We start from the raw sequence: 13,624 nt of genomic DNA, 5'->3' as shown, positions 1-13,624 counted from the left end.
CTCTGCTGCTACAGTTAGATTGGGATAGATTGGTGAAACATTCAACTAGGTTCCTAATCTTAATTCCCAAACGGTGAATTCTTTTGAAAGGCACATATGTACTTAGGACAGAATAATTCTTGCTTGTTCTGCCATAGGGCAGAATAATTCTTTCTTGCTTCTGCCACCCCAGTGGCATAATAACTTACTATAAAGCCCTCTTCCCAAAAGCATGACCACTTGGTCAACAATACCGCATCACTGCAACTGTTTGGCAGCACATGTTAGTGCATCAGAATTGTAGAAAATGGGGTGTAAAGGAATAAAAGAATCAGTCATGGAAGAATATTATCTTTGGCTTTTAGTTTGGTGTCCAGTTAATTCACCTTCAACCCTTCACTTTAAATGTTAATGTGCATTTTCTTAATGGCATGATGGCATAAACTGTGGTGTAAAATTATCGCCAAAACCTTAAGTAAAATCCACGATATTATACTAAAAATGTTTTAGCAGGATTAATAATGAAAATTCCATTTCTCACAAAAGAAATACAAATCTTTCTCATGTGAATTAATTAGTAATGCATGGATGTGGTGTCATTTTCTGTTTGTTTTGTTGGTCTAAAATTGTTTGTTAACCACATTAGACCAATATCTTGAAACCAAAAATTGTGCTCAAACTTTCATGGTGGAGATCAGTCACAGTGGATTCCTTGTGATGTGAGGATCTGTCTTCAGGTTGGATGACCTTTGTTCTCTTTAACCTCACTGGTTAGTTGATATTTTCACACATGCCTTGCATTACAACATAATAATTTTTTATTTGATGAAATTATGGGAAACAACAAGTCGTGTAAATTCCAGAAAACAGATTTTGTTTCAGCTTTTTCACTTGTTATCTGGGATGATAGCCAAGAAGCCCAAGTGGCCATGTATGAACATTGCCAGAACAGAAGGTTTCCTCTGAAGTTTGTAGGTAGTTTGGAAAACTTCTGAAAAAGAAAGATAATGAGATATTTCAATAAATATTTCAGATGGAAAATGCTAACCTTGTCACTTCTTGCGAATTTAAGATGTCTTCCTTTTTGTATATTTTTGCAAACAGCTGTTTGTAATTTTTTGATTATAGCTTAAAATAAGTACTTTCATTGATCAGTATATCTGCTTGAATGATCAGGATGTGGCTACTGTGCAAGTTTGGGACGGAGGAAACTAAATCCTCACTTGGATATACAAGTTGCTGAATTAATTAACCAACCTTTTTATGCAATAGTATCTTGAGGAGCATGTTCCAGGAAATTAGAAATCAAAAGTAAAGGGAATTAAAATTGAAGGTTTTTTTTTTCCTGGGAAAAAGTAACCCAAAATTAGAAGTATAAAACATGGTCGGAGCACATGATAGGGTAGATAAGATCATAAGAATTAGGAGCGCGGTACGCTGTTCGGCCCCTCAAGCCTGCTCCACCATTCAATAGGACCATTGCTGATCCAGCATTCCTCACATCCATTTTCCTGCCCTTTGTCGTGACCCTTGATTCCCTTGCTGAAGAAGAATCTATCTCGGCCTTAAATATAACCAATGATACTTCCCTCACAGCTCTCTGTGGCAAGGAATTACAAAGACTCCACAATCCTCAGAAGAAATTCCTCCTCATCTCAGTCTAAAATTGGCACCCTTTTATACTGAGACTATACTCTCTGGTCCTAGACACTCCCATGAAGGGAAACATCCTCTCAACAATTACCCTGTCAAGCCCCTTAAGAATCCTATATATTTCAATGGGATCACTTCTCATTCATACAAAATTCCAATGAGCACACCGAGTCCCAACCTGTTTAATCTTTGCTCATAAGACAATCCCTCTTTATCTGGGATCATTCTGGTGAACCTTCTCTGGACCATCTCCAATTAAATAATATATTTCCTTAAATAAAGGGACCAAAACTGCTCACAGCACTCCAGATGTAGTCCCACCAGTACTTTGTACAGTTGCAGCAAGACTTCCCAACTCTTATACTCCAACCCCCTTTAAGGGCCAATATTCCATTAACCTTCTTACTTAACCTATCAATATCTCTTTGCAAACTGTTTGTATCCTTCTTGCAAGTTGCCTTCTACGTGTTTTTGTGTCGCCTGCAAATTTGGCTACAGAACATTTGCTTCCTTCCTCCAAGTCATTAATATACATTGTAAACTGTTGCGGTACCAGCGCTGATCCCACTGGTCACAGGTCGCCCACCTGAAAAAGAACTCTTTATCCCCACTCACTGTTTGCTGCCCATTAGCCAATTCTCTAACCGTGGCAGTATACTACCTTAACAACATGGGCTCTTTATCTGATGACTTAACCTTTTGTGTGGTACCTTGTTGAACGCCTTCTGGAAGTCCAAATACAATACATCTACTGGTTCCCCTCTATCCAGTCTGGGTGAGACATCCTCAAAAAAATTAATAAATTAGTCGGACACTATTTCCCTTTCATGAAACCATGCTGACTCTGCTTGATTAGATTATGATTTTCCAAATGTGCTGCTATTACTTCCTTAATATTTATTTCCCCATTTATCCAACAATAGATGTTGGGATAATCAGCCTATAGTTATCATCTTTTTGCCTCCCTCCATTTTTGAATAGGAGTGCCACATTGGCAGTTTTCCAATTCTCCGGTACTTCTCCAGAATCCAAGGAATTTTGGAAAATTGTAATCAATGCACCCACTATCTCTGTACCTACTTCCTTTTGGGATACGAGGTTCCAAACTGTCAGGGTCAGGGGACTTGTCTGCCTTTAATAGTTTGTCTAATACTACTTATCTAGTGATGGAGATGGTATTTAATTCCTCCCCATATGCTTTAGTATTAATGGAATGCTCAAAGTATTTTCCACCCTAAAGACTGATGCAAAATATCTGTTTACCTCCTGTGCCATTTCCTTGTTCCCCATAATTATCTCCCCAGATTCATTTTCTGAGGGGCCTATGTTCACTTTGACCTCATTCTTTCTTTTATATTTAGTTTATTGTCAGTTTTTTTTATTCCTCACTAGTTTGCTGTCATAGTTTATTTTCTCTCTCTCTCTTTATTATCTTTTTAGTCCTCCTTTACTGGATTCTAAATTTATCCTTAACTTCCTTGGTTAGTCATGGTTGGTTTATCCCTCCCTTAGGATCTTTCCTCCATACTGGGATATATATTTGCTGAGACTCATGAATTACCTCACATGTCTGCCGCTACTTGCTTACTGTCTTTCTGGCTAATTATCCACTCAATCCACTTTAGCTCACTCTTATAGAATATGACTGGTGCAAGTTGTAACTGGCCACTGAAATGCAAGGAAGCACCGTATTCCAAAGTGTGCATGGGTCTGTTTGGCAAATAAAGCAGTTAACTAGGATAAATTATACTTAATATCAACCCATCCCAAAATTTCACCTTCCTTAAAACTTTGAATGGCGCCTCACCTTTCTCTGATTTACTGTTGCTGCAGAGCCCTTTTAAAAGGAAGTTACAAAGCTGACTAATTGTTAGCTTTTCATCCCATAAAGTTTGTTTCAATCTAGCCCAGGATACTGGAATGAAAATCGAGGAGAGAACATCAAAAATTAGAAAATCTAGCGGAACCTTTTCCCATACCCTTTTCGAAATAGCCAAAGTTTTGAATAAGTGCAGATATATCCGGTATATACATTATGAATATCATTAGATTATGAACATAGATAGAATTGTTATTCGAAGCCTCCCGATGGGGAAAGAATGCAATGTCACACATGGTTAGCTTGACAACTTCCCGAGATGCAACTTCATATTTTGAGCCTTCTCTGTTTTCAATTTTCCTTCTCCCTCATAACAGTTCCATTTTTGTCGCCGCAACGATGCTGACTTGAGGTAGAGCATAGTTCCAGATCATTGGCGTCTTACAAAATTGCTTAATCTACTATGAGCATGAATAGCAAATATCAGAAGACTGTTTGCAGAGCCATCATATTGCAGGCCTGTCCTTGCCAATATCCTTGCAAACTCTTCCAGCCGAGGCCATTGGACAACATTGAGTACCCAGGCTGATTTCAAACCCTCCTTGCTCTCCGTCTGGGGCACTGAGACAATTGTCACATTTTGTATCATGCCTAGATTACATAATCTGCCTCCGAATAAATTAGGGATCAAACCAGTAACCTGACTGGTTTGTTTGGCTCTCTACCAAGCCAATCTTTTTATTCATTCCTGAGATTGGGTGTTGCTTTCAAGATCCGCATTTCTTGTCTACAAGATCCGCATTTCTTTTCTAGCATTAATTATCCTTGAAGGTGCACCACCTTAAATCACTGCAATCCATCTGGGGGTGGGGAATTTCAGAACCTTGACCAGTAACAATGAAGGAACAACAAGTGTAACTTGGTGGGGAGCTTTTGAGGTAGTGGTATTCCATACTGCCCTTGTTGTTCAAATGGTAGGGATTACTGGTTTGGAAGGTGCTGTCAATGATGTCTTGACTAATTGCTGCTGTACATCTTGTAAATAGTACCTACTGCAGCCGCAGGGTGCCGGTGGTGGAGGGAGTCAATATTTGAGATGGTGAGTGGATTGCTTTGTCTTTGATGGTGTTCAGCTGCTCGAGTGTTGAGAAGTGCAGGCATTCAGGCAATTGTACTCCGTCACACTCTTAAACTTTTGTCCTTGTGAATAATGAAAAGGCTTCGGAGAATCAAGGTGTGTTGCTCACTGCTGAATACACAGCCTCTGATCTGCTTGTAGCTGCATTATTTATGTGACTGATTAGCTAATTTTCTGGTTAATAGTGAACCCCATGATGCAGTGGTGGGGGAATTCAATAATGGCAATGCTGCGGAGTGTTACAAGGTGATTGTTTGGTGCTCTCCTGTTGTAGATGGTCCTTGCCTGCCGCTTGCATGGTGCAAATGCTACTGGTAACTTAATAGCCAAAGTCCGAATAATATTTTAGGTGAGCAAGGACTGCTTCATTATCTGAGGATCCCCACTGCTGATTATATGATAGAAGGGTGGTCGATGATGAAGCAACTGAAGATGTTTAGGCCTAGGACATAAATTTCAGGACATGCACGAAAAGGGCTTGCATGTGAACTCAACTTGTTTGGGCCATTAATAGATTCCGCAATCAGCTCAGTATTTTGAATATCTCTGGCTTAAAATGACAAAATAAACAACATTGATTTTTCCATTGGACATAATGATTAGATCTAATTGAATGTATCTTGTTATGTATGTTGATCGCCACGTAAGACCTAGGAGCAGGAATAGGCAATTCAGCCCCTCGGGCCTGCTCCGACATTCAATACGATCGTGCTGATCTCATTTTGGCCTCGACTCCCCGTTCTCCATAACCCTTCAATCCATTACTTTTGTTCTTGAAAAATATTTTTATTCAACACTTGTACATTTTTACACAAACAAAACAAAACCCAACATCCCCCACCCCGTGGCAGCAACACAAAACTGACCCTCTTTGGGCATGACCAGAACATATGGACATGGTTGGCTGGGCCCCTCCCACACCACTCACAACTATCCTCCACCCCCTCAAACAGCCGGCTCTCCTCTTTCTCCTCCCATCCCCGGAACCTCGCATTCAAATTCCCTGGCTCAAACCGATGATTCCTTTTTAACGACCTCACCGTGTGCCTACCACTTTAGGATTCCCAGAATACTTCCCTGGGGCTAGCTATGAAGTTGCACACCTGCTGTACCTGCATTCTAGTTTTCTGTAATTCATGCACGAGGACACCCAGCTCTGAAGCACTACAGTTTCTCTCCATTTAGGTAATAACTTGTCTTTCCATTTTTCTGACCAAAATGGATCATCTCCCACTTATCCACTTTAAACTCCATCTGTCAAATTTTGGCCCACTCGCCATCTATATCTGTGTGTAAATTTCTTATTTCCCCATTGCAACTTATCCCACTTATCCCACCATTTTATTGTCATCTGCAAATTTGACTATAGTAGCTTCTATCACTGCATTTAAGTCATTAATATATATTGTAAATAGTTGGCCCAGAGGATCAAATCCTGTGGCACCCCACTAGTTACATCTTGCCAACCATAAAAAGATCTATTTATCCCGACGCTCTGCCTTCTAGCCAAGCTAATCAATTATCTTTAATCCCATGTGACCTTAGCAACTTTTGTTTCGGGGTGACTTCAAGAAATTAATCTGGCTTCAACTATTTTTCATAAATGTATTTAGTCCTGTTTGAAATTAAAGAATAAACTGATTTTTCTGTCGCAAGAGGATCAATATAAATTAGGCGCAGGATTAGGCTTCTCAGCCCTTCAAGCTGCTTCACCGGTCAATAGGATCATGGCTGATCTGATTTGTAACGTCAACATTCCAGTTTGCCCCCCGACCTTTCACCACCCCCTCCCCCTTGCTTTCTACTTCAACTTTCTACCTCTATCTTAAAAATATTCAAAACTCTGCTTCCACTGACCTTTGAATGAGGATTCCACAGACTAGGGGCTGGTTTAGCAAACTGGGCTAAATCGCTGGCTTTTAAAGCAGACCCAGGCAGGCCGGCAGCATGGTTCAATTCCTGTACCAGCCTCCCCGAATAGGCGCTGGAATGTGGCGACTAGGGACTTTTCACAGTAACTTCATTGAAGCCTACTCGTGACAATAAGTGATTTTCATTTCATTTCACTCAACCCTCAAAGAAAAAATATTCCCCTCATCCCTGTCTTAAATGGGCAACCCCTTATTTTTAAACAGTGGCCCCCCAGTTCCAGGCTCTTCTGCGGGAACATCCTCCATACTTAGACCCTGTCAAGACCCCTCAGCGAGGGCGGCTTGGTAGCACAGTGGTTAGCACTGCTGTCTCACTGCACTGAGAACCCGGGTTTGATCCCGGCCCCGGGTCACTGTCACAGCCTAAAGATAGGTAGGTGGATCGCTGTCACAGCCCAAAGATAGGTCGGTGGATTGGCCACGCTAAATTTCCCCTTAATTGGGAGGGAAAAAAATTGGATACTCTAAATTTAAAAGAAAATGTAGAATAGATCACATTCTACAAATAAAATGGGTGACATGGTGGCCTAGTGGTTAGCACTACTGCCTATGGCGCTGAGGACCTGGGTCCGATCTGAGTCCCGGGTCACTGACTGTGTGGAGTTTGCACATTCTCCCTGTGTCTGCGTGAGTTTCACCCCCTAACCCAAAGATGTGCAGATTAGGTGGATTGAGCACACTAAATTGTCCCTTAATTGGGAAAAAAAATAATTGGGTACTCTAAATTTAAAAAAAAAGACTCCTCAGGATTTGTTTAAATCTAGTCGCCTCTTACTTTTCTAAATTCAGCGGATACACGCCTAACCTGACCAACCTTTCCTCGTAAGATGGTCCACTCAATCCAAGTATTAGTTTAGTAAACCTTCTCTGAACTGCTTCCGATGCATTTCACCCTTCGTTAAATAAGGAGACCAATATTGTGTATTCCCTGATCATTCGCCATACTGAGGTTCAAGTATGAATAGCCACTTTAGCTGCTAATGCTCTTAATTCATAGCTCAGTCAAGAAAGGGGAATATTAAGAAGTATTTCTGCAACTAATGAATGCAGTCTTGTCTGGTAAACTTCCATTTTTGATCATTCTCAATCTTCTTCCTATGATAGCATGTGACTAGAAGATGCGATTGCGTGACACACGATCGACCATTTACTAGTTATTTTCTCCCTTGATTGCATGAAAGAGCATAAAATGAATTGCAATGGACAGTCTGCATCTTATGGCTATGACACAGTTCATTGAAAACTCTTAAAGTGGAGTGTCTATTTATACCAATTTTAATTAAGTAGTTGATTCAACCACAAAACATGTCTTGTTACATATTAAGAAGTCTTACAACACCAGGTTAAAGTCCAATGCTGGCATCTCCACATCATTGTTACATATTCACATTGATTACATGAATTTTAGCAGACAGGCACTAAATCAAGACCATCACTTACATCACAAAAAATACTGCTGCAAGACTACATTTCATCTTCTTAGACTTTGAATTTGTCCATAATTCGTATTCAAGAGAATAATTTAATGTGGCCTTTAACCTGACCAATATTGTGGTGTCTGTTCTGTTTTGTCGTGTTTCTTTGTTTTAGGAAGGTAAATGCTATCCCATGGAACCTTACATTGGATTCTTGGAATGGGCAGATTCCCCACAGAAATATCAAAAAACTGGCACTTCTGCACTGCACTGCACAATCTCCACAGTTCAGCAAATATATTGATTGGGCGAACTTCTGCAAAAGTGCAAGTGTTTAGAAGAGTGGTTACCATGTTGTTTTACGTTCACACACATCATTGATTTTGTCTCATTTTCATTCCAAATATCTTTCCTTGTAAAACTATAATACAATCTGTCTTGAGAAGAGATTCAATAACATAACTCAATTAATGATCATTACTGTTTAACATGTACATACTTGGTGATGTCACTCGCATGTAGCACAAGAAAGATTATGCTCCAGATTATACAAGCGCTGGAGAACATCCTAGATTTCTTAATGGTTATTTGGTAGACTTCTGGAAGCAAAAATGTAATATTCCAAGGCTTCTGAAGTTGTAAACGTTTTTCTATTGATTTGCTGTGCAAATTTGCTACATTTTGACTTTGCGACAAGGTTAGCATTTTTACCTGTTCCAAAATATTAGCAAATGACATTGTCCTTTTTTTTTTGATGGTGTACGACTGGTGGTAATTTTGTATGAGTATTCCATTAGTGGTATTTTATGAATTTAAACTACCTTGCTCTGCTGCAAATAGCAAAAATTCAGTACTCCAATGTTTAAGTATAAGCTTTTTCATTATCACATTTTGGCCCTGTTTTTAATTCACAGTCGTTCAAGAGGGGGGAAAAAAACTCAACTTGAATGAGACTTGCAATTAATTATTTGAGTTCTACCAAAGGTACAGTATTGCAAGTTCATCTGATAAGGTCACTGCTTGTTGTTGTGATACAGAAAGCCTGTGTCTATTTTAGGCGCATACTGTACATTTCTCCCAAGAAAAGAGTGAAATCCTGTCATCCCATGCTACGCATCAGCAGGTCACTTCCTATCGTCAGTGTAAGCAGAAATTACGACTAGCTTTAACCCTGTGAGTACTGAACTGAGCGCCTATTGCAGCCAATAGTGTAATGTGTACCAGTAGTATTTAATAGTATTGGTTCTGAATACTGTTATCATTTTTTTTTTTAAAACATGCACCGCATACTTTCATTTATGTCTTGCCTATATGTGAACACTCTCGAGTGTGTATGTTAGTTACATTGCACCAGCTACCATTTACAACACCCTGTTAATCAGGCTTCAGATTTGGAAATAGCTAGTCAAGGTCATCGCTCATTGAGAGCATGAGTGTTCTATGAAATTCAGACAAAAACAGTTCCAGAAATTCCATTATAAACCCATGTCATTTTCGGGAAGGAGACTAACCACCTTACCTGGTCTAGCCTGCATGTAACCACAGTACAACACCATTGCCATCAAGAGCTAAGTACTCGCTGAAGGAGCCAACCAAGGCACTCCATTAAATCAGTAAGCTAAAAAGGATAGTGGCTTCAATGCATTGGCTGCAGAGATTCAAAAAGAAGGTTCACTAATAATGCCTTGAAGGCCGCTAGAGATGGGCAATAAATGCTGGTTTTGGTTGTAACACCTATTTTAGAAAATAATAATTATCCATGTTATAAAACTACCTTTTGTTGTTTAGACAACAGCAAAATACTGTGCATACTTAAAACCTGAAATAAAAACAGAAAATGGTGTTGATGCTTAGCAGGTATGGAAGCATCTGTGGAGAGAGACACAGAACAGTGCAGGTTTAAGACCCTTCATCAGATGGAGTTCTGATGAGAGGTAACAGACCTGATTTCTTCTGTTTCTCTCTTCACAGATGCTGTGTATTTCTACCATTTTCTGCTTTTATTGATAGTGTGTCCTGAGAAACAATTAGAAACTGAGATTTCTGAATGCCCTTCCTTATAGACCTGTGTAACAGGCTTGCTTATTATACAAATAACAAAAATAACAGTTGGTGTAATGAGCCTTAATGGCCATCAATGATGACCATAAAACTCTTAATTGTCATATATACAGATTAAAAAATACCAAGAACTGCTCTAAGTAACCGAGCAGCAGAGCACTTCCCAGCTGAAAAATCTTACTTGAAGCCACATTAGTGGCAGAAGTCTGGTGGGGTGCTGCTTATATCATATATAATACATTCTACAAATCTCAATGAAGTCAAGAGTTGAAGTTGCAGAATTGACTGACTGGCATCAAGTAAATTGAGGAGGAAGTTTTTGTTGGGCTGTAAAATTAATAATTAATATTATAGACTTCCTGGATATTTATTTATGATTGGAATTAATGTAAATAAACACTTTGCAATGATTTTTTTGTCTATATTAAAAACAGATACAACAAGATTAAGTTAATGTCTCGACAGAGAGCACATTGTTAGTTTAAAGCCCATTAGTTTAACGGTCAACATTTTATTTTTGATGTTGAGAATTGTTGACTATTGAATTGGCATAGCTCAGAATTATCGTAGAATCTGTCTACATCATCATCATCATCACATTGAGGTGCTTTTTATTTCCATTCATTTTTCATATGTGACTAACGAAGCTGCGGTATGTATTGGGGGCAGCAAACACTTCATGCCCTTCTCCTTTTTCTAATTTTTTTCCCTCCGTTCCAGAGGATGTTGATGCATGCTGGTCCTACAGATGTCAACAGTCCTCTGCAATCTCCCCCAAGTTGTCGTTCATCAGTATCAGCCTACACAATGCGCATCAATAGGTTATTTTACCATTTGTGGACATTGAGCTGTGCAACTCCCACATTCTAACAGGTTCAATGGCAAGTACTTGAACTAACTTAGTTCATTTGACTTCCATTTTAGCAGCTACCAACTAGCATGGCACAAATCTGGAACCTTGTTCATGGTTCGTGCTTTTACCTATTGTGCTGTGAGAGGAACTCACCAAAATCTTTTAATTAAATTTGAAATAAAAATTCAGTGATCTTGTAAATAGAATTTTCATTGAAGGATTAGTTTTTAGTTTCTGACTTGACTCGAGCTATGAACAGCAATATATTTTCACTTAATATAAAAAGTAAATGATGGAAGTTCACATTTCATAAATATTTTTTAGTTAGCTATTGCAGCTTTTTCCCTTTCTCTGGGAAAATCGTTCTGATCACCGTTTGAGGTGATATAGAAATACATTCAGAAAGAAGTTTGTTTCATTCTCGCTGCGAGCAAAGCAATTCCCACCATCTTTCCTCCAACCCTTTTGTGTGACTAGTGTTTCTAGTCTAGGAGACGAGTAAAATTTACTTGAGCGCAGACCTGCCAGTGCATGCATATTTCTATTTCACAATGTCAATCTTAATTTATTTCAATAAACCTGAAGACATTTGTTAGTTTGAAAAATAAAGCATCACCAAATTCCTAAATTGCTAATGTGTATTTAGTATGCAGCAGCTATTAAAATGTAGATTTACTGATGTACACCATTAAAATCAGCTTTTGACTCAGTGTTCATAGACCTGGTTTTGAGTGTTTGTTATTTCTTCCCAGGCTTTACGGCTATTACAGCCACCAATCCCATTTGGCTAATAAAGACACGCTTGCAATTGGAAGCACGGTAAATAGGACCTTTTTTTGTTCATTTTAGTATTATAGGGAAAACTAAAACTTGTTAACATACAATATGTATTTTCATGCAAACTAACATTGTTCCTTTTTCAGAGTTAAACAAATGTTGGAAGTTCCACACCTGGATATTTTTTTAATGGATGCCGTTAAATGTGTTTTGCTTTGCGTTGCTGTATAAATATGCAAAATGGTCAAGTGTCTTAGCCTTAGTACTTGGCAGGTTTCTTTTTATATTGCAGTGTATTCCAGCAATGCTGTCATTTCCCATATGACATGATTAACAATAAAATAAAAGTCCTTTTAAACCAAGATCGGAATTAATTGGATGCTATTGCAGGACTTGCTGTTGATACAATCCGTTTGTATATTTGCACCCAATTTCCAGGGTTAGTGTTGGTTCAGAAATATAATTTTTACAAATATGCCCAATTGTTTGAGATGCAAAGTGACTAAACCAGAAAAGAGATTGTGTTTCTATATTTGAAAGACTTAATAACCTTTGTTTGAATGAGGTGGCTGCATGTTAACGAAGGTTTACAACAGGGCTTAAAGGAAAACTAGGTTGTTGCTTAACAATCAGGGGCTACCCTAGGATAGAAAGACCCTTGAGTTAGTTTCAAGCTAGAGCCAGGAGAAGCTGGACAGGACCAGGGAGCTGCAGAAATTCTTTTACGTTAAAGGAACAAAGCACAAAAAGTGGACCACGGTCCTGTAAGGTGAAGAATTCAAGTAAAAAGCATAAAAAGTGATCTGAGTTTAAGAGACGGCTGCAAGGAACAGATTAAAAGTTGGCTATGTAGGGCAGCACGGTGGCGCAGTGGTTAGCACTGTGGCCTCACGGTGCTGAGGTCCCAGGTTCGATCCCGGCTCTGGGTCACTGTCCATGTTGAGTTTGCTCTTTCTCCCCGTGTTTGCATGGGTTTCGCCCCCACAATCCAAAAATGTGCAAGCTAGGTGGATTGGCCACGCTAAATTGCCCCTTAATTGGAAAAAATGAATTGGGTGCTCTAAACTTTAAAAAAGAAAGTTGGCTAGATGAGAAGCCAGACATTCAAAGTAAATCAAAAGTTTGGTGACATCTTAATGCAGCCTGTGAAGCAGTAGTGCTCTGTTGGCATGGCTGGGTACCTGAGTGATTTGTGTGGAAGCTTGAATGCATGTGGCAATTGAAGGCAGAGGAATACCAAAAGGAGAGGTTAAAATCCTGGAAGTGGATCTTTGGCAAAAGCAATCAAGAGAGAGTTTTTTGTTTGGGGGAAGATTCCAAGCATGTTCTTCGAGAGTGGAGTTTGGAAACACTCGTGTGGAAGATACAGCAGGATTTAAATCGTTTGGCGACTTGGGCGGAGAGATGGCAGATGGAGTTTAATCCGGACAAATGTGAGGTAATGCATTTTGGAAGGTCTAATGCAGGTAGGGAATATACAATGAATGGTAGAACCCTAAAGAGTATTGAAAGTTAGAGAGGTCTAGGTGTACAGCTCCACAGGTCACTGAAAGGGGCAACACAGGTGGAGAAGGTAGTCAAGAATGCATACGGCATGCTTGCCTTCATTGGCCGGGGTATAAGAACTGGCAAGTCATGTTGCAACTGTATAGAACCTTAGATAGGCCACACTTGAGTATAGTGTTCAATTCTGGTCGCCACAGTACCAGAAGGATGTGGAGGCTTTAGAGAGAGTGTAGAAGAGATTTACCAGGATGTTGCCTGGTATGGAGGGCATTAGCTATGAGGAGCGGTTGAATAAACTCAGTTTGTTCTCACTGGAACGACGGAGATTGAGGGGCGACCTGATAGAGGTCTACAAAATTATGAGGGGCATAGACAGAGTGGATAGTCAGAGGCTTTTCCCTAGGGTAGAGGGGTCAATTACTAGGGGGCGTAGGTTTAAGGTGCGAGGGGCAAGGTTTAGAGTAGATGTACGAGGCAAGTTTTTTTTTTTTT

The 13,624-nt window shown here is 39.5% G+C and overlaps 1 protein-coding gene across 1 annotated transcript in view; it reads left to right on the top strand.

The window, feature by feature from the left end:
• The window catches only part of slc25a36a (solute carrier family 25 member 36a), an 80,952-nt gene that overhangs the window by 58,319 nt on the left and 9,009 nt on the right, over positions 1 to 13,624 (top strand). The window contains exon 5 of the mRNA XM_038817169.1: positions 11,602 to 11,668. Within this exon, the coding sequence (XP_038673097.1) occupies positions 11,602 to 11,668 (67 nt within the window). The remainder of the gene's footprint in view (positions 1 to 11,601; positions 11,669 to 13,624) is intronic.

This window comes from Scyliorhinus canicula, chromosome 13 (assembly GCF_902713615.1).
Source record: "Scyliorhinus canicula chromosome 13, sScyCan1.1, whole genome shotgun sequence".
NCBI lineage: Eukaryota > Metazoa > Chordata > Chondrichthyes > Carcharhiniformes > Scyliorhinidae > Scyliorhinus > Scyliorhinus canicula.
Note: the sequence above shows the minus strand (reverse complement) of the source record. Positions and strands in the feature narration are given on the sequence as shown.